General features: G+C 33.8%; 1 protein-coding gene across 1 annotated transcript in view; it reads left to right on the top strand.

Moving 5' to 3' along the window:
- The window catches only part of adamts14 (ADAM metallopeptidase with thrombospondin type 1 motif, 14), a 205,587-nt gene that overhangs the window by 138,872 nt on the left and 39,531 nt on the right, over nucleotides 1-27,184 (top strand). The window contains exons 8-10 of the mRNA XM_030122123.1: nucleotides 10,847-10,952; nucleotides 23,272-23,415; nucleotides 23,520-23,673. Coding sequence (XP_029977983.1) covers nucleotides 10,847-10,952; nucleotides 23,272-23,415; nucleotides 23,520-23,673 — 404 coding nt within the window. The remainder of the gene's footprint in view (nucleotides 1-10,846; nucleotides 10,953-23,271; nucleotides 23,416-23,519; nucleotides 23,674-27,184) is intronic.

Genomic DNA, 27,184 nt, shown 5'->3' on the forward strand with positions numbered 1-27,184 from the left:
TAAAGTGGGCCGGACCAGTAAAATACTATAAATAATAGGATAAGAACTTATAAATAATGTCAACTCCAAAGTTTTCTGTATGTTTTTGAGTGAAAAAAGTAAAATTCTGTAATGAAAAGGTTTACATCTACAAACATACCATGAACAAATATGAACAACCTGAAAATTCTTTAGAAAATAAGTGCAATTTTAACAATATTCTGCCTTAGTTTATCATTTATACATGTGAGTTACAACTTACAGATCACAGTGGATCTACAAATACACAAAACATTTAGAAACAGGCAGAATATTAATAAAATTCCACATACTTCTCTTAAGACATTTCAGGTTGTTCATATTTGTTCAGGTAATTTCCATTTTTTGTAAAAAAAAAAAAAAAAAAAAGGCAAGGCTGTAAATTTAAACATTTTTGTGTCATTTTCCTTTTTTTTTTTTTTTTTTTTTTTTTTTTTTTTACACTAAAATAAAGAAAAAAATTGCAATTTACATTATTTATAGTTTATTATGATCATATTTTACTGGTCTGATCCACTTTAGATTGAATTGACCAAAAAGATTTAACAGCCTTGATTGTTCATATCTTCAGTGTAATTTTTGCATTTCAGAAATTCATCCCATGGGCCAGATTAGAACCTTTGACGGGCTGGTTTTGGCCCCCGGGCCACATGTTTGACACCTGTGCACTAATCCTATCAATACATGTAAATAATTAGCGTAAAATGCAGTTTGTTATCTTTTCATGGTCATCAGATATGACCCATTTGGACGTTCAAAGGCTCGTAGTTACCATGGAAACACCGTCATCTTCTACAACATTGATTCACCAGTAAAACCAGTGAAGTTTAGTAAATGACAGTGGGTGTAGACACTTATTTTATGCTCAGTCAATGACATATTTGCTGAAAAAAATCCCTTTTTCTTCAGTTTTCTCTCTTTTTGATGCAATAACCTTTGAATTTCATGAACATCTAAATTAAATAGAGGAAGTTAAATACAGGAAAATACATGATTTACAGTGAAAAATGCAAAATACAGAGGATAATGTTTTAATAAATGGTAATAAATCACTTTAGGAAGGTTAAATAGAGAGAAAATTTCCTTTGGGAACTGACACAAAAGTAACACTGGGTGTTTAATGAGATATTTTACAGAAAAAAGTCCCTTTTTCTTCAGTTTTCTCTTTTTCTGATATAATAACCAATAATAATTTACTCTGAGCTTTTATGAACATCTACAGGATCAGTTAATTAAAAATAGGAAAATACATAATTTTCACTGAAAAAAATGCAAAATACAGAGGATAATATTACAATAAATGAAGATAAATCCCTTAGGAAAGGTTTAATAGAGAGAAAAATCATTTGGAAACTGCCACAAAAGTAGCACTGGGTCTTTATGGGTTAAGTGACTTTTATTCTAGTTTTAAGGAAGTTTACCATTTGTATTTTCTTAATTCAAGACAATTAGGTTATATTTAAGATTTTTTTTTTTTTTTTGTCCTGTACAGAAAATACCCGTACAAAGGCTTATACTCTTATACGGAGTTTGATCAATGATAGATGGAGATGCTTGTTTTTACAATCAGTTATTGATATATTTGCTGAAAAAATCACTTATTCTTCAGTTTTCTTTGTTTTGACATAATCTGTGTTTTCATGAACATCTAAATTAAATATAGTAAATTAGATTTAAAAAAAAAATACATGATTTATGCAAAATACAGAAAATAATATTATAATAGATGGTTAAAGAAAGAGAAATATTAATTTTGGAGCTGCAACAAAAGTAGCACTAGGTCTTTATGGGTTAAGTGACTTTTTTCTAGTTTTAAGAGCATTTACCACTTGTATTTTCTTAATTGAAGACAATTAGGTTATATGTAAGAATGATTTTTTTTTTTTTTGCCATGCCCAGAATACCCGTACAAAGCCTTTTACTCTTATATGGACTATGATCAATGATAGTCAATGGAGATGCTTGTTTTTACAATCAGTTATTGATATATTTTGCTGACAAAGTTGATTTTTCTTCAGTTTTCTCCGTTTTGATATAATAACCTTTGAATTTACTCTGCATTTTCATGAACATCTAAATTAATTATAGGAAATTAGATATAAGAAATTACAGGATTTACAGTGTAAAATGTGAAATACAGAAAATAATATCAAAATAAATGGTTAAATAAAGAGAAACATTAATTTGGGAACTGCCACAAAAGAAGCCCTGGGTCTTTATGATAAAAGAAAAAAAAAAGTTCAGTTAGTTTCAGTGTTATATGTTTTGTTTAGTCGAAAAAAACATGATATATGAGGGAGGGTCAAAAAGTTCTCAGATAAATGTTATAATTTCAAAATGTGCAGCCCCAGCAATTCTACACAGAAGGAATCTACAGATGGAAACAAAGATTACAAAAGTGTTTCGACTCTAATGGAGCTTATGTAGAAAATAATTTAGTTATTTTGATAAGTAAACTTTTTATTCCATTTGTCTGAGAACTTTTTGACCCTCCCTCATATATCTTTTTTTTTTTTTTTTTTTCGTCTAAACAAAACATATTATACTGAAACTAAAATACCTTTTTTGTTGTTTTTTCTTATCCCATAAAGACCCAGGGCTACTTTTGTGGCAATTCCAAAACGAATGTTTCTCTTTATTTAAATATTTGTTATCATATTATTCTCTGTATTTTGCATTTTTCACTGTAAATCATGTATTTTCTTCTATCTGATTTCCTATATTCAATTTAGATGTTCATGAAAATGCAGAGTAAATTCAAAGGTTACATCAAAACAAAGAAAACTGAAGAAAAGTGACTTTTTCGGTAAACATATCAATAACTGAATGTAAAAACAAGCATCTCCATCTACTACACTGGGTTACAAAAAAATGTTTTTTGCAAGTTGTCTAGGTTTTTTCAACTGAATTAGGACCATTTTGTACCGCTAAATCCAAAAATGACATCTGTTTTTTCTCAACCAGGTCAGGTTTTTTTTGCTAATTTGATTTCGAAAAATTTGATCTTCTCACAAAATTGATTACATTTTTGTGACTTTATCAGTTGATTTTTTATATAGTTCTCACCCAAAATAGGTTTTAAGAGAAAAAAAAAATCATTCTCTAACAGGATGTATTTATTAAGTGTTACAAACTTTAATTCCTGTAAATTGAATAATAGATATTGATAAAGGTAAGTACATGTAAATTGAACATTAAATCGTCATTGTGCAAAATTCAGGGCATGAACTTTGGTTTCTTCGAACCCCTCGAATGCTCAGCAGCAGGGATGTCTCTCTTCAGAGTCCAGCAGTGACTGCATGACTGCATCCCAGCATCCCTGATACTTGCATACTATGTGTGGCACCCAAACTTTATCTTGGTCACCAAGTTTAATACCAAAATAAGATTGGTAAGCACACTTCATGAAACTTGTGACTTGATTCCTGTTAGGTACAATGGTGTATTCACCGCAGATGTAGCAGAATACGTCAGGCTTATGTTTGCAAGATCTTCTAGTCGAAGCCATTTCATTCACCTGTAATATTAAAAAAACCATTAATCATAAATTGGCAAAAGTAAAATCTTCAGAACTCGTTTATTGCAAGAAATATGAAAGAATTTTGTATCATATGATGTGAAAATGCCCATAAATGTAAGCAAAAATGTTAAAAAGCCAATATGTGGCATAGTTCAGAAAGTTGACCTGATTGAGCAAAATTAATGTGATTTTTGGATTCAGCACACCAAAATTATTCTAAATCAGCTCAAAAAACTTAAATAATAAATTTGTTGTTGACCAGTGCCATCAGTGGTCATTGTCTGCAAAAAACCCCCCCTCATTCTTACATATAACCTAATTGTCTTTAATTAAGAAAATACAAGTGGTGAACTCTCTTCAAACTAGAAAAAAAAAGTCACTTAACTCATAAAGACCCAGTGCTACTTTTGTTGCAGCTCCAAAATTAATATTTCTCTTTATTTAACCATCTGTTATAATATTATTTTCAGTATTTGGCATAAATCATGTATTTTTTTTTTATATCTAATTTCCTATAGCAGTGAAAAGTGACAAAAACATGCTCATTGCAGGGGATGCAACAAACATTTTGTATACAGGATGGGGAAGCAAAATTTACAATATTTTGAGGCAGGGATTGAAAGACAGTGTATGACCAATTAGTTTATTGAAAGTCATGACAATTTATTTGCCACAAGAAAATGTACATAATAGAAAATGTTTTTATTCTATGTGTCCTCCTTCTTTCTCAATAACTGCCTTCACACGCTTCCTGAAACTTGCGCAAGTGTTCCTCAAATATTCGGGTGACAACTTCTCCCATTCTTCTTTAATAGTATCTTCCAGACTTTCTCGTAATAGTTTTGCTCATAGTCATTCTCTTCTTTCCATTATAAACAGTCTTTATGGACACTCCAACTATTTTTGAAATCTCCTTTGGTGTGACGAGTGCATTCGGCAAATCACACACTCTTTGACGTTTGCTTTCCTGATTACTCATATGGGCAAAAGTTTCTGAAAAGGTATGGATAATAGTGTTAGGTATGATTATGACATCAATATATGTTTGGTTTCAAAACAATTGACGCAGTGCCTGCTGAGAAAAAACAACTAAATGTTCATTGTAAATTTTGCTTCCCCACCCTGTATTTATTGCAAAAAAGGAAGCAACCCTTTAACAAGTGTATCTGTGAATAATGATATTCAACCCATGTATTTATTGCCTAGCTCTGCATTTCCATGTACTTGACATTTATCGGATTGTCAAGAGGTTTGCATCTGGCATTTTGTCAATTCAATGAGCAGCCTTTACAGTTTGATTGAAGAAAGATTAATGCTGCCAATATGCTATGATTATTGTGTCATTAACTACTACCGGTGTCGAGATTAAGAGGAATACTTCAGTCTTTTCATCAAATTAAAGGACATTCCACTTAAAAAAACATCTACCTGTTTTCCCATTTGCTACTGTGGTTAATATTTCCCTCTTCTGGTTCTTTTTTTCTCTTCTTTTGTTGAAAAACCCCATGAAATGACTTGTGGAGTTTTTTTAAAATTTTTTATTCTGTTAATTTTTCTACCGGTCATAGCTATAACATACATGGATTTATATATGAAGTTCCTGTAAAAAATACCCCTCCCAAAAAGTCTGGTCTATTCCATCGGTCAACCTGTGGAGCAACAACATGTAACAATCCAATGACAAACCCATAACTACAGTTGCAGAAAACATTATTAGACCATTAAAAGTAATCAAAAACAACGGTTATGCACTCAAGTACTAACTCCTGTGTGTATCATGTGACTAAAACAGACAGAAAAGAAAACATGGAATGCCTAAAAGCACTGTTTTTATCAGTACAATGCCATAGATATTGATGTAAGAACTGAAGTGATTTTGGTTATTATTAAGAAAACCATGGAAAATGAATAGATATCAGCTCTGAAATTAAACTCTTATGAGCTATTTTTGTTGTTATCATTATATTTGTCCAAACAAATGTACCTTTAGTTTTACCAGGCATTAAAATGAACAAGAAACTGAAGAAAACAAGGGTGGTCTAATAATTTTTTCCCGCGACTGTATACTATCCTCACTGTAACAGTTGCTGTCACTGTCTTGTAATGCATGCAGAAATGACCATAAATAGTCACTTGCCCAAAAAAGAGTTAAGGCATATTGTAACTGTAGGAACTACAAATAAGACCATTATTAAAAAAAACCAAAAAAACAGCAGTTAAGACAATGATGTGTTTATGAATTGCACTGATGGGTGGGGCATGTTTAAGTTTTTAAGTCTTAATAAATTAATAAATAGACCTGTTTTTATGGGAAACAAAGGAGAAAGTGTTGGATTTTACCAACTTAACAATTTTTTTTCCCCCAATATTTTATTTGAATGTTCAATATACAGTTGCGGAAAAAAATTATTAGATCATCAAAAGTCAATGGTTATGCAATCCAGTACTACCTCCTGTGTGTATCATGTGACTAAAACAGACAGAAAAGAAAACATGGAATGCCTAAAAGCACTGTTTTTGTCAGTACAGTGCCATAGATATTGATGTAAGAACTGAAGTGATTTTGGTTATTATCAAGAAAACCATGGAAAATGAATAGATATCAGCTCTGAAATTAAACTACTATGAGCTATTTTTGTTGTTATCATTATATTTGTCCAAACAAATGTACCTTTAGTTGTACCAGGTTTTAAAATGAACAAAAAATTGAAGAAACCAAGGTTGGTGTACTAATTTTTTCCGCGATTGTACCTAGCCTGGCCAGCCATCTGGTTTTCTCAGTGTGTTCAATACTGAGAAAACAGTCTGCAGTCGGGCCAGTCGTGAAATCTGTGTGATCTACAGGGTGGGGAAGCAAAATTTACAATGAACATTTAGTTGTTTTTTCTCAGCAGGCACTATGTCAATTGTTTTGAAACCAAACATATAGTGATGTCATAATCATACCTAACACTATTATCCATACCTTTTCAGAAACTTTTGCCCATATGAGAAATCAGGAAAGCAAACGTCAAAGAGTGTGTGATTTGCTGAATGCACTCGTCACACCAAAGGAGATTTCAAAAATAGTTGGAGTGTCCATAAAGACTGTTTATAATGGAAAGAAGAGAATGACTATGAGCAAAACTATTACGAGAAAGTCTGGAAGTGGAGGAAGCAACAAAAAACGTACCAAAGCTTTTATTAAAGCTCTCAAATCCAAAATCCTAAAGGATCCAACCAAATCCATGAGAAAAAAGGCAATTGAACTTGAGGTAGACAACAAGACCGTTAGAAATGCAGTAAAATATGATTTGAAGTTAAAATCTTACACAAGAACCAAAACACTTGTTGACAACAGCAACAAATCCAACTTAAGCAATTTTTGGGAATCATGTTTATGGCCGCCTTCTAGCCCAGATCTAAACCCTCTGGATTCTGCTATTTGGGGCGTTTTAGAACATGCTACCAATAGAACATCACACAGCAATGTCGACTTTCTTAAAGATACTATTAAAGAAGAATGGGAGAAGTTGTCACCTGAATATTTGAGGAACACTTGCGCAAGTTTCAGGAAGTGTGTGAAGGCAGTTATTGAGAAAGGAGGAGGACACATAGAATAAAAACATTTTCTATTATGTACATTTTCTTGTGGCAAATAAATTCTCATGACTTTCAATAAACTAATTGGTCATACACTGTCTTTCAATCCCTGCCTCAAAATATTGTAAATTTTGCTTCCCCACCCTGAATTCTTTACCGAACCAATCACAAGGCTGGGAGGCGGGTGTTTCACAATACATCATACTCACCGACTTCTTTTTGTTGCAAGTCAAAGTCACGTCCAAGTCCGCAAATCTCTTTACAACTGTAGTCGGTTGTGTACGGATTGAATTACAGATTACACCCAGTATTCTCAAGTTTCTGTTTTATCTGTGATTGATTTACTCTGCACCTGTTAGTCCCGCCTTCATATTTGGATTCAAGCCTTTTGATTTCAGACAGATTTCTCATTGAGAAAGATGGATGGCTGGCCAGGGTAATGAGCTAGTACTATCAAAATTCATTAAAGGAGTGATATTTTGCTTTTTTTTAAAAAATGGAATTCTGCATTTTAAACATTTCCCTGTGGTCTACATAAACTGTAAATGCTCTGCTTGGGTCTGAATTCTTCATTAATTCAACTCCACAGGTCCATCTTAAACAATATTTCTGAGTAATGACACCAGAAAGGTTATTTTGAGCGCTGGCCCTTTAAATGCAAATGAGACACTTCAGGTCCCGCCCCCTCCAGGTTGCTTTCTATCCTGTACAGCCACATAATACAACCAACAACAGAACATTTTAGGTAATCAGCTCAAAGTTTGGACATATTTTCAGTTTTTACTACAACCGCTGCTGCTGATAAACAATTATGTCGTACTCGGAGAAATATTAATCGTAAGTCTTGACCTTATATGTGCAAATGTCGTGACGTAACTAGTTATAAAACGTAAAACAAATTAAGCAGGAATTAAAACGGGTTGTAGAAATCCACTCAATTTTTGCCAAAATAAATATAAAGCTAGCTTTGCAGCACCTGGAGGGTACAAATTCAAACTTTATGAACTATTACGGTCCCAAAATACACAAATAAATGAAGTAAAGACTAATAAAAGTGAATTTAGCAAAATATGACCCTTTAAAAAGAAATAAGAGAAAATAAAGGTTTGACTTCAGTAAAAAAATAAATAAAATAAAATAATAATGTTAAAAATAATTACATTTCTTTACCTCAGCAACAATTTGATGCATTTTTTTATGTCCATTGCATATGTGCACACTTTTTAATGGGATTTATTTGCATGTCTTTCCCTTTTAAATGCAGGTACATAGAAGTTATGACGTCAATCTCAAAATTAGAAAAAGCACCATCGTTATTTAACGATCGTCCGAATATTTCAGCCTGTTTAGAGTATTTCAGGAGTGGAATAAAAGAGAAAGAGAACATGTGGAGTATGACTGAATTATTGTAAGGAAAAGAATTAGACTCTGGTGCTTGTGTCGTACTCAGAAAAATGTTCGTCCGAAGTCTTGACCTTATATGTGCAAATGTCGTGACGTAACTAGTTATAAAACGCAACAAATTGAGAAGGAATTGTTTGTTAATACTACCGACAACAGAACATTTTAGGTAATCGGCTCGAAGTTTGGACATATTTTCAGTTTTTACTACAACCGCTGCTGCTGATAAACAGTTATGTCGTACTCGGAGAAATATTAATCGTAAGTCTTGACCTTATATGTGCAAATGTCGTGACGTAACTAGTTATAAAACGTAAAACAAATTAAGCAGGAATTAAAACGGGTTGTAGAAATCCTCTCGATTTTTGCCAAAATAAATATAAAGCTAGCTTTGCAGCACCTGGAGGGTACAAATTCAAACTTTATGAACTATTACGGTCCCAAAATACACAAATAAATGAAGTAAAGACTAATAAAAGTGAATTTAGCAAAATATGACCCCTTTAAAAAGAAATAAGAGAAAATAAAGGTTTGACTTCAGTAAAAAAAAAAAAAATAAAATAAAATAATATAATAATGTTAAAAACAATTACATTTCTTTACCTCAGCAACAATTTGATGCATTTTTTTTTTTTATGTCCATTGCATATGTGTACACTTTTAATGGGATTTATTTGCATGTCTTTCCCTTTTAAATGCAGGTACATAGAAGTTATGACGTCAATCTCAAAATTAGAAAAAGCACCATCGTTATTTAACGATCGTCCGAATATTTCAGCCTGTTTAGAGTATTTCAGGAGTGGAATAAAAGAGAAAGAGAACATGTGGAGTATGACTGAATTATTGTAAGGAAAAGAATTAGACTCTGGTGCTTGTGTCGTACTCAGAAAAATGTTCGTCCGAAGTCTTGACCTTATATGTGCAAATGTCGTGACGTAACTAGTTATAAAACGCAATGAATTAAGAAGGAATTGTGTTTGTTAATATGACCGACAACTGAACATTTTAGATAATCGGCTCGAAGTTTGGACATATTTTCAGTTTTTACTACAACCGCTGCTGCTGACAAACAGTTATGTCGTACTCGGACGAGTATTAATCAGAAGTCTTGACCTTAAAAGTGCAAATGTTGTGACGTAACTAGTTATAAAACGTAAAACAAATTAAGAAGGAATTAAAACGGGTTGTAGAAATTCACTCCATTTTTGCCAAATTGAATTTAAAGATAGCTTTGCAGCACCGGGAAGGTTCAAATTCAAACTTTATGAACTATTAGAGTCCAAATACACAAATAAATGAAGCAAAGACTAATAAAAGTGAGTTTAGCAAAATATAACCCCTTTAAGTAAAATAATAACACGAAAACCAATAAATAAGGAATTTTCTTCTTGAAAAATTATGTGAAAAAAATACCATTACACTATGAAAATATTTACATTTACAAACCATCCTTTCACAACAAAATGCAAATAAACACATAAAAAAAAAACCAATATTCTGCTTGTTACTAGATGTTTTGTGCATTTTTAGATCCACTGTGATGTGTAAGTTGTATTAATAATCAGATAATTCATAATATTGTAGAAATTGTTATTTCAGTTCAACACTCCAAAATTTTTACAAAATTGTGGCTGTTATTAAATGTTTGTGCAACATTGTGTGTAATGTACATGTATAAATAATAAATTGAGGCACAATATTGTTAAACTAATTTTTCTAATAAAATTTCCATTTTTTCAGGTTATTCACATCTTTTTTGTAAAATGTAAATATTTTCAAATTTAATGAGGTTTTTGGTACTAAAACAAATAAATAAATGAACCAGACTAATAAAAGGGGGTTAAGCAAAATATGACCCCTTTAAAGTATTTCAATAGATGTAAAACTACTGTGCGAACTATGGTTCAGTTTGATCCAGACTCAGGTCCTTTATGGTCTGGATTGTGGTCCAGTGTGTGGTACATGTAAATGCACCTTAACGCAATTCATTGCACAGGGTTACGTGGTGCATATGTTCCTTTTCCACACATCGCTGATGTCCTTTTGCAGCCTTAGACCTTTTGTGCTGTGATATAATTGTACATTTTCCAGTGTGTGGACATCATGAAAGCTATTTTTCAGGTCAAAAGTCATTTTCAGATCCACTGTCGAAATAAAGACCCGCGCTAAGAATTCTGTAATGACGGACCGAGTCTAACCGTCCGAGTTCAATATTGCCACATCCTGAGATAATGCTCTAGCACTGTCATCATCACTGTATGAGAATGTCATGACCTTCATCATGGTTCTTGATTATTAGGGCTGTGTGGTCTCTCTGTTGCCCAGGTTACGCTCCAGTGACAGGGATGTGCCACCCACTGAGGAGCTGCACTCTGAACCACGAGGACGGCTTCTCCTCCGCCTTTGTGGTCGCTCATGAAACGGGCCATGTGTGAGTAATAACATGATGGCATGATGATGAAAGGATCAGCAGGGTTTCACCAGACTTTACTGCATCCAATTAGTTTGGCACGGTAACTTTTGTCTGTAATCAGAGGCAGAACTCTGTTGTTTTTAACACGGCACCAGAGGGATGATGAAGTAAACGAATCTTAGGTGTATTTACATTCAGACCTTGTTTGACTTCTTTCAGGATGAATACGATGAGCTGGCGCAAACACTTATTCTGTATTAAAAAAAAAACAAAAAAAAAAACTACTGTAGAGATTTACCAAAGGGGAGCAAAATAAAGTGAACACTAGTTAGGTGTGGACACAGTTATATATGTATTTGTAGGAGTTCCTGTTCTGTCGCTGCAGGGGATGGATGGATGGATGGATGAATGGATGGACGGATGGGTGGATGGACGGTTGGACGGACGGATGGATGGATGGACAGAGGGAGGGATGGACGGACAGCTGGACGAATGGATGGATGGGTGGGTGGATGGATGGATGGGTGGATGGATGGACGGAGTGATGGACGACAGTTGGATGAATGGATGGACGGGTGAATGGATGGACAGACGGACAGATGGGTGGACGGATGGGTGGATGGATGGACGAATGGTTGGATGAATGGATGGACGAATGGCTGGATGAATGGATGGACGGATGGGTGGGTGGACGGATGGATGAATGGTTGGATGAATGGATGGACGGATGGATGGACGAACAGTTGGACGAATGGATGGACGGATGGGTGGGTGGACGGATGGACGGGTGAATGGATGGATGGATGGGTGGGTGGATGGATGGGTGGGTGGGTGGATGGATGTATGGATGGACAGATGGTTGGACGAATGGATGGACGGACGGATGGGTGGACGGATGGACGGGTGGATGGATGGATGGACGGATGGGTGGGTGGATAGATGGATGGATAGACAGATGGTTGGACAAATGGATGGATGGATGGATGGATCTCCCATTTCAAAGTACAGATTCTATACTTATATTATGAGTCATACAACATGATTGACTACAGTTTCATTTCCTTCTAATTGCTCTGTTGTTTAACACTAGACGACATATTTTTTCCCGTCCTGTTGTTTTATTTTAAATTAAAGGCGTAATCAGAGCAGACTGATGACGAACACTCCACTGACGCAACAACAGGTTCAACAAGGACCTATTTTCTCATAAAGTTACGATAAAGTCATGAAACTTTGCGATAGAAAACTTACATAGAAGAAAAACTCGTAACCTCAGCAGCTGTGAAATGTAATATAGCATCATTTTCTTCCTGATTCTGTCGCAGCATGTCACTGATGTACTGAAAACAGCAGCCCACCCACCATATGGAATAAACACATCCCCTCCTCAGGCCTGACCACAGTGTTGACGGTTATTACAGTCATAATGGCACCTACAAATGTCACTGCTCCGTAGGTTTACTTTGTGTCACACACTGTGACATCTTTAATTTCCCCCGTGGATACGCCCTCCCCTCCAGTGTTTACCTGCTTTCAGCGAGGATCCACATCTACCTTCATGACAGATTTAGTGTTGTCATATTATTGCAGTTTAGTTATTTTAGTCTTTGTAAAGTTCATCCATTCCTTCCCTTGCATCTCTTTGGTCTTTGTTGTTTTTTTCAAAGAGAAAAACATGCTGAACTCACCTTCATCACCTTCATCAGGTGTGTCTGTGCATAATGTGATTCTGCACTAATGTGAGATGGTCTTGTTAGAGCAGGGAACTTAGCTCAATTTGGGGAATTGTTAGTAAATTCATTCCCTTTGGTCCATTTTCTGGATTACAGCCATGCTAATTTTCATCACTTTTGCCCTTGGTGGCTTATATTAACATGTACTTATACAAGTGAGAACACTAAAGCAGCAGAGAGCGGTAAAACAATCAATATAAATCAAAATATTCCAGTCGTTGCCCTTAAAGCTGTCGACTTGGCCAGCGGTAATGAATATTACAATAAATTACAGTTACAACACAGCCAGACTTACATGTTTATATTTTGGTGATATGTTGAAAAGTGAAACCACCGGATATTTTGCTTCTTTGCATCAAAACCTTTTCTTTTTTTTTTTTTTTCAGAAGTTTTTCCTCTGTCAGTTATTTGAAAAGGTCATCAATGGCGGATTTACCTACCGGTGTCCTTGGTGCCACGCCCCCCCCAGACTGAACATGTTCAAAGCAAAACAACACAACCTGATTGTGTGAAAAGGTTTTTTATAGTGTCTGAAAGTAATTGTGATTTGAGAGATGGATGCAAATTTGTGTCACAAAAAGCTAAAAAAGAAGTTAAAAGAAGATGTAGTTTTTTAAAGGGGTTTCACTGTGGAATAGAACGAATTTAAAACTTTAGCAACGTACTGCCTTAGTTATGTTCTAAAAAGCACTATATGCATCTGTATTTGAGAGTTATGGCTGTAAATGAAAAAAAAAAAAAATTTACACACACACATATATATATGTGTGTGTGTGTGTATATATATATATATATATATATATATATATATATATATATATATATATATATATATACATATATATGTGTGTTTTTTTTCTTTTCTTTCTACTTAACACCATGTATTAAAGCTGCAGGAGACTTTCGTCACCACTTTTTCATCATATCTGTCAAACCTCAGTCATATCCTCAGTATCACGAATCCATAAGTGTGTCTGTGATTCCTCACCTGAATCTCTTCCCTTACGGTGAACAATTTCGAAGTGTACTCCACCATAAACAAATCATTTGTTTACAAACAGAGCCAGCAGGTAACTCGGGCATCTTCAGAATTTTGTCACAATGTGCGTTGTGGGAAGCGGAGGTTCGCGCAGCCACCTGGCAGCGACAGTACAACTATATGATACCATATAGCTGCAACAAACACGACGCGGAAACGGCTGGAGCTCCGCTTCCCTCCAGCCATGTCCTCGTCGCGTTCGTTGCAGCTGCCGCTGCCAGGCGGCTGCGCGAACCTCCACTTCCCACAATGCATGTCGCGACAAAATTCCGCCCTCTTGAACCCCCACCAGGGCCTCACCGTTCTCCTATGATTCCCCCCTCAGTTTTTTCTTCATCCGCCACTGGTCATTGTTGCAGTATTTGTGTGTATCCAGAAACCTGTGCATATCCAAGTATTTGATAATGTTTCAAAGCACAGATCACGCAAATAAAAAGGCAAATAGACATGTGTTGCAAACTGTAGTAAAAACCAGATGCAGATTCTGAAAGTGCTGTAAAATAGTGGAATGTCAGCGTGCGCATCAACACCGGTGTTGCTAAATAGACTTTATGCAGGTTTTAAAAGTTGTAGAGTGACACAAGAAACAGCCACAGTCTCCAGTATTTTTCTATAAATAACATTAATCGATGCACTTTTGTGTCCAGAGGCTCCATCTGCTCTTCTCACATTCACATGAACTTTATTCAATCTCAGGAGAAATTCATGACCTTCAGCTCAGGGAAAAAAAGAACAAAATGTAGCTGCGCTGTGAAAAGACTTCTTTTCTCGGTACCTTATTATACAAAAGACAAGAAGGTTATTCGTGCTCTGGTGACAGCGCAAAGTAGGCAATTTGTGAGTGTAATTACATAGCAACCTGGTCCACCAGCAGAACTGAGTCTATAGTGGACATGAGTCAACACCACGTCCAGTCCCATAGGTGTTGAAGACCGGGTTCACATCGGCTTTTTCCTCTTTGATGGAATATGTTTGATTCAAAGACGTCGTTGTAATCTGTGGTCAGAATGACACAGTTATTACTGCTGCACCCCTGCACACAACTATCCCGTCTAATAAATCATTCAGATATAAAAGCTGACAATCCTGGGAGGAAAAACACAACAGCCAATGGTAACCAACATAAAAATAATAATATGTGATTGACTTTCAAGGACTTTGTGGGTGATTTCGCTCACATTTTGGCTTTTGTTTTCTTTACTTTAACTCTAATAATATGCCTTTTTGTCAAACACAGGTGAATATTTTTACCCCGCCCCCAAATGGGAGGCAAGGGGTATTGGTTTTGGTTTGTTTGTTTCCTTCTGTGTTTGTTAACACTCTAGCAGCAAAACTATTGGTTGAATTCATACCAAATTGGGTTTATATATTGCCAGTGACCCAGAATAAATCTGATTATATTTTGAGAACAGTAGGTTTGAGTAAATTTTTTAAAATTAATTTTTAAAAAGATTTTTTTCCCCATTTACTTATAATGGGTGAAATTTCCAGTGTCTGTAGCAGCAAAACTGTTGGTTGAATTCATACCAAATTGGGTTTATAGACTGCCAATGACCCAGAATAGATGTCATTACATTTTGGGAGAAATAGGTCAAAGTTCAAATTTTTATATGAATTTTTAAAATCCTTTTTTTCTCCCATTTACTTACAATGGGCGAAATTTCACATGTCTATAAAAACATCAATTTTGCTTCAATTTACTTCAAACTTGGCACATATATAGAGGCAATTGATATGCTGACATCAGCTGGATCGATCCCAAAATAAGCTACAAAATGTGCAAGGGGCGGAATTTGTTGTGACTGGCACCACTTGTTTTAAGTTATTAGGAATGTGATGGAATTCAAAGCCATAACTGAAGAAAACTTTATTTACTTTGGTTCCAAAGGGGTCACAATAACGAGGGTAAATTGTATTAATTTTATTAGTGTTTGATAATAAAAAAATATACAGTTTTATGTGATTTGATTTTGGATCCGCCACTTGGCTCAACTTGTAGTTCAATATCTGCAGAACTTTTAACAGAATGCAGCAAATCTGAACTTAATTTCAAGAATGAATCCAGTGAATGAACCAAGGCTGAACCCAAAACATCTGAAATATCAAAAAAGTGCTGCTTTTTATTGAATACTTCCCTAAAAAGCAGCCCGCCACTTTCAGCTTCTATGAACTCTTTGGATTTCATTTACTTATATTGGCTGAAATTTCACATGTCTATAAAAACATCAATTTTGTTTCAATTTACTTCAGACTTGGAACATATATAGAGGCAACTGAAATGCTGACATCACCGTATGCATAGACATGATGACATCAGCTGGATCGAAGCCAAAATAAGCTACAATATGTACAAGGGGTGGGGTTTGTTGTGCCTGGCACCACTTGTTATTTAATATATTCACCATCGTCATCTACATCTATTTTATTAAAAAGTTTACAACACATCCTTTTGTAAGTGTCGACAGTTCACTAAAGTGAAAGAAGGACATCTTACTACATCTCAAACATTACCTTTTTCTGCATGAACACAGATGTAGGATGTCACTAAAGACAAATATGCATAACATTTTTTTAACCGTTCTTCTATGTCTGGGTCACACATTCTGTAGTTTAAAATGTTAAGAAAATACATTTACATTATATTTTATCACAATTTAAATAATTCTACAGACCTTATATGTTCTATTTCTACATTGAAATATTCAAATATTTGTTTATCAAATAATTCAACATTGTTACTTCTACACAGATCAGTTTGATTGTGCAGCTTATGAAGGTATAAAGCAGGGATCTGCAAGCTATACATTCTAAAGAGCCATTTTTGACTTCAAAACGAAGAAAAAAATGTGACTGGAGCCATGAAAAAAAAATTTAAACATGAGGTGGTTGTTCTTCTGTAGCCAATTTGTGATTAGTTTGTGATTTAACTTTGTATATCCACTACAATAATGCAATGTTTGGTACATTTATGAAATACTACAATAAAGAAAACATGCAAGATTTATGACATTTTTTAGAGATGTACACTATTTTCAAAGCTTATTACATTGTTTAATGGATAAATAGGTCAGTTTTCATGTATATGGGCTGACTTTTAAACAGCCAAACTACTGACAAATGCAAATTGAGTATCTTGTGTTTAATTTGGCAAGAAAATAATGTGGTGTGACATACATTTTGTTTATACACTGTCGAAAAATTATTTTACTTTGTGTATAGCCTGCACATTTTTGCAGATGGACAATGTTAGAATTGATTTAAGTCTATAACAATGTTGAAAAGTAATGATTAATTCAGATAATTTCAAAATGCTCCTTATGTTTTTTGGCAAGGGGAGCCATATATAGAGAGGCTAAAGAGCCACATTTGGCCCTGGAGCCATAGGTTGCAGACCCCTGGTATAAACTTATTATGGGATGTTATTATCTTTGCTAAGTTGGACTATGTGACCACTAGAGGGAGTAGTGAGTCATTTTGTTGGTCTCACATGGTTAGGAAAAACTAACACCGTGGGGCTTTTGATCAAAGCATTAGAAAGTGGCCAGATGAGATGAGAACCATAAAGAAACAACTTTGAGAATCAGAGAAAATGATAAAAGCTAGAAACACTTGTTGTTTTCGCCACTCGACTTGGTTCTAAATGAAAAGAATGGAGTTTGATGCTGAAATGGCAGCGTTTTTTTGACATGGGTGAGTTTGATTATGAGGTTTATGAAGATGTAAAGTTATTATGGGATGTTATTATCTTTGCTAAGTTGCTGATCCATGGTTCAGACGAAACCGTGACAGTTCTGACCTCGTTTTGACGATTCCAAACAGATCTTTACTACACAAACAGTACAGAAAACAGGTGATTTGTGGTTTTACTGTGGCTGTTTTCTGTCTATAAACAGAGCTATAATGTAAACTATCAGCTGATGCACCACATGAAGATTATAAAACACTGTTATTTTGATCGACGATCAAAATAAGTGTATATGAGTTTCAGTTTGACAAAAAAAACCTCAATAAAACCTTAATACAGATGTATGTAAACAATGACCTTTATACTTTAGTCAGTGGGTAATACAGTCAGTGGATACATAGCGTTGATTCATTGGTGGTTTTGGTAGAACTAAATGTGTTCAGATACGTGACTTCCCCCTGGTGGTGAGAGTTGGTAATATCAATACTACATAGGACCACTTCAAACCTAAAAATACATGTCTTTTCAGTATCTTTACAGCTCTGTGCAAAAGTTTTTAGCTTAAGTTAGTTTTGCAATGTTATAAATTTCATGTGTGGATCTTGATCAGAAAATACAGGAAATACATGAAAATAACACACAAAAATCACATCTAAATGAGGTGGACGTGCAAAAATCTGGCTAAAACAATGTTTAAAAATGAGATGTTTCATAAATCTTGTAAAAAAAAAAAAAAAAAAAAAAGAAAAGAAAAAAAGTAAATGATCCTAATAAAACCTTGATCTGTGAGAATTCATTACACTGCACTAAATATGGACCAAATGATTAGTAATAACCCACAAACAATGTTTATCAGAATTTATCGGGTTTCTGATGCTTTATCGATGATTAAACATGTACTGGACCAAACTTGCCTGTAAACATCATTACTGTCGTTGCTAAGAAACGAACATAACAGTGAGGTGAAAACATGAAACAACGTTAAAAATGTTACTCTGACAGAAGTGAAAGCTTTTCATTTCTCTTAAACTCAAAACTATGTTTCAGTCCTTCTGACCTTCAGTAGAAATGTTGGTAGCTCAAAAAAGCAAACACATCAAATACACAACAAGCGTGAGCAGCTCATCGTCTAGTTTTAGATAATACGATGTTCACAGATGAATGTGTACTCAAGGGTTTTTTTTTCTGTTATTTACATACCTGATGAATGTTGAAAAGGACAGAAAGTTGTGCTGATGTAAGTTAAGAGAGGCGAAAGTGTGTGCAAGTGCTTTTGTTGTTGTTGTTGTTGTTGTTACCCAAGTTTACTTTTCTGGTGGCTTTATCAAGGGGTGCAATGAAAAAAAAAGAAAAATTCAAAGTAAAGTTCTGTACTGTACTGTGATGGAAGACTTTTTCTAAACTAACAGTAGTTACTTTTCCATTGGACATACCTTACCTTACCTTACCTTACCTTACCTTACCTTACCTTACCTTACCTTACCTTACCTTACCTTACTGTACCTTACCTTACCTTACCTTACCTTACTGTACCTTATCACACCTTACCTTACCTTTACTTATCTTAGCTTAGCTTAACTTACCTTACCTTACCTTTGCTTACCTTACCTTATCACACCTTACCTTGCCTTTACTTACATTACCTTACCTTATCACACCTTACCTTTAACTTATCACCCCTTATCTTACCTTTACCAACCTTACCTTGCCTTTACTTACCTTATCACACCTTACCTTACCTTTACTTACCTTACCTTATCACACCTTACCTTTAACTTATCACACCTTATCTTACCTTTACTAACCTTACCTTGCCTTTACTTATCTTACCTTACTTTATCACATCTTACCTTACCTTTACTTACCTTACTTACCTTCTCACACCTTACCTTGCCGTCACTTACCTTACCATGCCTTACCTTACCTTGCCTTTACTTACCTTACCTTACCTTACCTAATCACACCTTACCCTACCCTACATTCTCACACCTTACCTTGACTTACCTTTCCTTATTACACCTTACCTTACCTCATCACACCTTACCTTACCTTTACTTACCTTACCTTATCACACCTTACCTTACCTTTACTTACCTTACCTTATCACACCTTACCTTTAACTTTTCACACCTTATCTTACCTATACTAACCTTACCTTGCCTTTACTTACCTTGCCTTATCACATCTTACCTTATCACACCTTACATTACTGTCATTTACCTTACCTTACCTTATCTTTACTTACCTTACCTTACCTAATCACACCTTACATTACTGTCATTTACCTTACCTTACCTTACCTTTACTTACCTTACCTTACCTAATCACACCTTACATTACTGTCACTTACCTTACCTTGCCTTGCCTTTACTTACCTTACCTTACCTAATCACACCTTACCTTACATTCTCACGCCTTACCTTTCCTTATTACACCTTCCCTTACCTCATCACACCTTACCTTACCTTTACTTACCTTACCTTATCACACCTTACTTTTAACTTATCATACCTTATCTTACCTTTACTAACCTTACTTTGCCTTTACTTACCTTACCTTACTTTACCTTATCACATCTTACCTCACCTTTACTTACCTTACCTTATCATACCTTACCTTACCTTTACTTACCTTACCTTGCCTTTACTTACCTTATCATGCCTTACTTTACTTTTACTTACCTTCCCTTCCTTTATCTTATCACACTTTCCCTTCCCTGCCCTGCCCTGCCCTGTAATCTGTAATCTGTAATCTGTAATCTTTTTCTGCCTAGTAACCACCTGTACCTCCTGGATCCTGAATAGCTGCTGTAGGTGTATGACACACTTTATTACTGCAGTCAATCACCATCATCACTCACACATTTGTAGACAGACTCATGTACTGGTGTGATGGTGAAATCTATGTATGATCAAGAAAATACGTCATCAACTCCAACCCACACTTTCAGAAACTTATATGTATAATCACCGGTCGCCTGAGGCCTTTCTGTGTGGACTTTATACAAAAAAAAATAAAGCAAACAAAGACTGTTACTACTTGTGCAGCAGTATTTTACATTAACTTGACTAACTTGTACATAGTATAGAGTTACAGTTGTCCAATATGGAAGTGCTAAATACATAAAATGACTTTTTTTGTGTGGCTTTGGGACAGGTTCTATTGAATTTTTGCAATATTACATAGACAAATTTTATTTATAAAGCACTTTAAAAACAACACAGTTGGCCAAAGTTCTGTACACAGACATAAGAACACATAAAAGACTTTATAAATGTATAAAAACAATGAAAGTAATTGCACATTAAAACAATAAAAGCCAATCTCTCAAACTGAGTTAAAAGCCAAAGAAAAAATATGCTTTGACAATTTAACCCTTTCATGCACATTGGTCACTACAGTGGACAGCTATTCTACAGCTGTTCTCCTGTATATTCATGGATTTATTTATTTATTTATTTTTACACATATCTTTATTAAAGTTTTAAGACACTGCATATCTTTTCTGACATGAATTGGTAACATTATGTAGATCTCTACTGACCATAAACCCCCAGAATCACAAGCCCACCCCATAGTTTTCTCACAATTTATCAGTAAATACATGTTTCTGTGTGTCAAAAATTAAACGTGTGGTGTCCAGCTGATTGGACATTTTTGCAACTTCATGAAAAATAGGTTCATAAGATTTTTTTTCATTGTTATTTTTTTTTATGTAAATTTTTTTTTAATTATTTTTATTTTATTTATTTTTTTTTAATTTATTTTTCAGAAGAAAATTTTCAATCGCATTGTTTTTTTCATGCCTAAAGAGGAATAAAAACACTCAGGAAAATTTTTTTTATTAAGGTTCTCATAATTCATGCATGAAAGGGTTAAAAACAGAAATTGAGTCGGCCTGTCTCATGTGCAGTGGTAGTTCATTCCACAGTTTGCATGAAGGCAATGAAATGACCTGTTTGTATCTTGGACATATTATAATTAGATGTGTCCAGTCAAAAAAGCATGATGTGCCATGAAATCTTATCATTCAAGCCTCTGATGCAGACAAAAACATATCGTTAGCCTCACTGTATAATTACCTAAGTCATACACAATATGGACAAAAATACTGGGACACGTTGAATTCAGGTGTTTCTTTTCTAACAGGGGTCTGGGATACAAAATAGTAATGACAAATGGCATAATATAGTTTTATATTGGGATAAATATTATTAACCCTCTGGTATCTGGGTGCACTTTTTAGGCACACTTTGCACTTCGTTTTAAAAAACTTCATATTATTTTTCACAATTTAAATAAGGTTAGAATTCAAAAGTTGTTCATTTTTGCATGATCTCTAAAATTCTGGCCACCAACTAAAATTTACACATTGTAAACAAAAGAAAATTACAAGACTAGCATCTGTCTCCCAAGTGTGTCTAAAACGCACTATTTCTTCCATTTGATATGTATGATTAGGGCTGACCTTGATTTACAAAAATAAAATCAAATTAGAGCAGAAAAATAAATCAACATATAATATTTAATAATTTGATTTATAAGTGTGCATTTTACGCACACTTGGTGACAGATGCTAGTATTTTTGAACATTTGACCTAGTGCCAAAAATAATCATGCGAAATTTCTGGTAACTGATAAAAAATTATAACTTGCTAATAAAAAAATCACATTATATAGCCTAAATGTTGCCTAAAATAAACGTTTATTTGCAACATGTTATAGCAAATTATTATACGATGAAAAAATTTTTAATTTTAGCCAAAAAAAAAAAAAGTTTCTGTTTGGAATGTCTGGGGTCACTTGAAATTTCTAAGAATTTATAAAAAAAAAAAAATTTAAAAAATTAAAGCTTACTAATAAAAATGTACATTATATACTCTAAATGTTGTCTAAAATTAATGTTTATTTGCAGCATATTATAGCAAACTATTACATGATAAAAAACAAATTAATTTTAGCCAAAAAAAAGTCTCTGTTTTGAATGTCTGGGGTCGGCTGAAATTTCCAATAATTTATAAAAAAAAAAAAGTAAAAATTCAAACTTACTAATAAAAATTTACATTATATAGTCGAAATGTCTAAAATTAACATTTATTTGCAACATATTATAGCAAACTATTACATGATCAAAGACAAATTAATTTTAGCCAAAAAAAAAGTTTCTGTTTTCAATGTCTGGGGTCGCCTGAAATTTCTAATAATTTATTTTTTTAAAAAAAATGTAAAAATTAAACTTACTAATAAAAATTTACATTATTTAGTCTAAAAGTTGTCTAAAATTAACGTTTATTTGCAACATATTATAGCAAACTATTACACGATCAAAAACAAATTAATTTTAGCCAAAAAAAATTGTCTCTGTTTTGAATGTCAGGGTTCGGCTGAAATTTCTAAGAATAAAAAAAAAAAAAAATGTAAAAATTAAAACTTAGTAATAAAAATTTACATTATATAGTCTAAATGTCTAAAATTAGCATTTATTTGCAGCATATTATAGCAAACTATTACACGATCAAAAACAAATTAATTTTAGCAAATAAAATTGTCTCTGTTTTGAATGTCAGGGTTCGGCTGAAATTTCTAAGAATTTATAAAAAACAAACAATTAAAAATTAAAGCTTACTAATAAAAATTTACATTATATGTCTAAAATTAACATTTATTTGCAACATATTATAGCAAACTGTTACACGATCAAAAACAAATTAATTTTAGCAAATAAAATGTCTCTGTTTTGAATGTCTGGGGTCGGCTGAAGTTATGATGTTAAAATGGGGTCAGGAACCAGAAAAGGTTGGGAAGCACTGTTCTAGATTATTAGAAATATTGAAACATCTGTTCAACTGCTGTTCTTATATATATATTTTTTTCCATCAGGTTGGGAATGGAACATGACGGTCAGGGGAACCGCTGTGCTGATGAGACCAGTATGGGCAGCATCATGGCGCCGCTGGTCCAGGCGGCGTTCCACCGCTACCACTGGTCACGTTGCAGCAAACAGGAGCTCAATCGATACATCCAGTAGGTCGTCCCTCATGCACTGTGTCTTCTGTTCTCTTCACCTGCCAGAGGCTTAGTACTGATTTTCTCACTTCTGCTCCCCGCTGCTTCCGTTTGTCCGTCAGCTCGTACGATTGCCTGCTGGACGACCCGTTCGAACACAAGTGGCCCAAGCTGCCGGAACTGCCCGGAATCAATTACTCCATGGACGAGCAGTGCCGCTTCGACTTCGGAGTTGGTTACAAAATGTGCACCGCTGTGAGTCTGAAATATCCAAATGTTCTTATGATGTAAAAAGAGGCTGAAATCCAACTAAATGTGGATGTCGAAATGATGATTTATAACAAAATTTAAAATAAAAAAAAAATTGCAGAAAAAAAAGTCACTTTTTCTTACATTTTTTCAATGTTTTTCAAGTAAAGTCTAGGAAAATACCTGATTGTGGCTGAAAAATGCAAAACGCAGAGGATAATTTTATTGTAAATTCACCATAAAAATACTTGTCACTCTTTAAGTGTTACGATAAAGTTAAACATTAAACAGATATAGGCCTTTTAAATACAGTTTGACAAATGACAGTGGTTGGAGATAGTTATGTTTATGTTCAGCTGATAATATATTTCACTTAAAACATTTTTTGTATCTATAATGACCTTCAAATTCACTCTAAACAGTGAATTATATTTATGCTAATATTAATATAGGAAAATACCTGATTGTCACTGAAAAATGCAAAAAGCAGACGATAATTTTATAATTAAATGGTGATAAATCACTTTGGAAAATTGAAACGTAGGTTTTGTCTTCAGTTCATAGTATTTTTCGCTGAAAAAAGTCACTTTGTCTTTCATTTTTTTCAATATTTTTCAAGTAAAATCTAGGAAAATACCTGCTTGTGGCTGAAAACTGCAAAACGCAGAGGATAATTTTATTGTAAATTCACCACAAAAATAGTTGTAGGTCTTCAAGTGTTTAAATAAAGCTAACATTATATATATATATATATATATATATATATATATATATATATATATATATATATATATATTTATATTTATATGCCTATTAAATAGAGTGGTTGTAGATGGTTATGTTTATGTTCAGTTAATAATATATTTCACTTAAAAAATATTTTTGTCTATAATAACTTTCAAATTCACTCTGAACAGTGAATTATATTTATACTAATATTAACATTAATATTAATATAGGAAAATACCTGATTGTCGCAGAAAAATGCAAAACGCAGAGGATAATTTTATAATAAATGGTGAGAAATCACTTCGGAATGGTTAAATGCAGGTTTTGTCCTCAAATTATAATATTTTCTGCTAAAAAAAGTCACTTTTTTCAATTTTTTCAAATTTTTTTAAGTGAAATCTAGGAAAATACCTGATTATGGCTGAAAAATGCAAAACGCAGAGGATAATTTTATTGTAAATAGTGATAAATCTTTTCATAAAGGTTAAATGTAGGTTTTGTCTTCATTTTTCGCTGAAAAAATTATTTTTCTTTAATTTTCTTCAGTTTTTTCAATATTTTTCAAGTAAAATCTCGGAAAATACCTGAATGTGGCTGAAAAATGTAAAGCACAGAGGATAATTTTATTGCAAATTCACCACAAAAATAGTTGCAGTCTTTTTCTTGCGGTCTTCAAGTGTTAAGATAAAACTAAACATTAAATATATATAGGCCTGTTAAATACAGTTTGACAAATGACAGTGGCTGTAGACACTAGTTTTTATGTTCAGTTAATGATATATTTGGGGAAAAAAATCACTTTTTCTTCAGTTTCCTCTGTTTTGTTATCTTGCTTTTGTTACATCTACATAATCTGCACATTAATTATAGGAAAACACAATTTTCACTACAAAACACCAAATATAATATTATAATAAATGGTGATAAATCAATAAGGAAAAGTTAGATGTGGAGAAAAACTCATTTGGAAGTGTCCACAGAAATAATTCTAGGTCTTTACGGGTTAAAAGTCCATGTCAGAAAAGAAGAAAAACAGTAAGAATAGAATGAAAAACAAAAGAAAAAGAAGAAAAAAGGAGTCAAATAAAACATATAGAAGGAAATGAAATAATTAGGAAAATAATAATGGAAGACAAACTGATATAAATGAAATAAAAAATAACAGGTTACATGTACTAATCATGATACAACATGTTAAACTGATAAAATACATCTGCAGATAAGGAGAACTGATGTAAAAATAACCGTATATTACCAGGAAAACTTGGAAACAATAGAAAACTCACAAAAGAAGCATTGAAAATAGACCAAATAGACTAAAAAACACTTATTCTTTTATATGAATCAAAACAATATTCAAGATAGATGTACTTTATTCTTTTATATATATATATATATATATATATATATATATCTTACTGTCTTTCTCTCTCCCTCCCTCTTCTTTCTTTCTTTCTTTGCAGCCACTAGTTTGCATATTGGTTGTCAGCATTGTTGACTTTTAGGAACCAGAAGTGACTATATTTGGACAAAAGGGGTGGAGCAGGGTGGAGGGGTGGAGTGCAAGGAATCAGGGATGAGCTAATGCTAACTGCTAGCTTACTGACTCAAATGTGTTCAGTAAGAAATGACGCATGAATACAGATTACTGACTCATCCTTTCTTTCTTTCTTTCTTTCTTTCTTTCTTTCTTTCTTTCTTCTTAAATATAGGAAGAAATATTCAGGTTTTTAGTGATTGATTGTATCCACGACTGGAAAAACATAATAATAATAATAATAATAATAATAATAATAATAATAATAATAAAAAAGTGCATTTATTTCTTTATTTTTTGGAACTTCCATCGTTACTGGAGAGCAGGGGCCAAATACTTAAAGCTTTTCCTAACCGTAATGGAGAAACAAAAATAGCTCGACATAAAAGCTGTTTTTCTTACTAAGACACTCATCTGTCCTGATAAAAAAAAAAAAAAAACCTTTCAGGGAGTCTCCGATCATCTAGACGTCTGTTTCTTTCCCATATTTTTTATTTCAATTAATGCCGAAACTGAAGAAACTCCAAAATATTGAACTGTTTTAAGCAGCTCTTTGTTGACAGAAAGCTTTTCTTCTACTGTGGACAGAAGCATGTGTAGAACAGATGGTTCTAGTGGAGTGTCGCAGTAATTCCACAGGAGGCTTTTCTCTGAAACACTGCAGAACGCTCTGCTCTGATAGAAGTGAAGAACAGGACTCACAGGGGAATCTAACCCACTGCACCTCCAACACCTGAAGTACTTTAGATTACAGCTCGCCTTCAGCTGGGGGAACGAAAATACTGAGTTAGTTTTCAGTTTGGAAGTTTGTGTCCTTTACGGTGGTTTAATAATCATGATTTCCTTTCATAAACCATGTGACCTTTAACCCGAATAAACAAAGAATAAAAACACTTAGACTCAGTTTAATGAGTGTGAAGGAGAGGAACGCCACTGGTTTCTGAAGCGCTGTTGGCTTATAGGAGCCAGAAGTGACCATATTTGGATAAAGGGGGCGGAGATTCAAGAGAGGAAGGGGTCAGGGATGAGCTAATGCTAACTGCTAGCTTACGGACTCAAATGTGTTCAGTAAGAAATGAAGCATGGATCAAGATTATTAACTCATCCTACCATCCTTCCTTCCTTTCTTTCTTTCTTTTTCCTTTTTTCTTTCTTTCTTTCTTTCTCTCTCTCTCTCCCTCCCTCTTCTTTCTTTCTTTCTTTTCTTTCTTTCTTTCTTTCTTTCTTTCTTTTCTTTCTTTCTTCTTTCTCTTTCTTTCTTTCTTTCTTTCT

This window comes from Sphaeramia orbicularis, chromosome 19, assembly GCF_902148855.1.
Source record: "Sphaeramia orbicularis chromosome 19, fSphaOr1.1, whole genome shotgun sequence".
In the NCBI taxonomy this organism is placed as follows: domain Eukaryota; kingdom Metazoa; phylum Chordata; class Actinopteri; order Kurtiformes; family Apogonidae; genus Sphaeramia; species Sphaeramia orbicularis.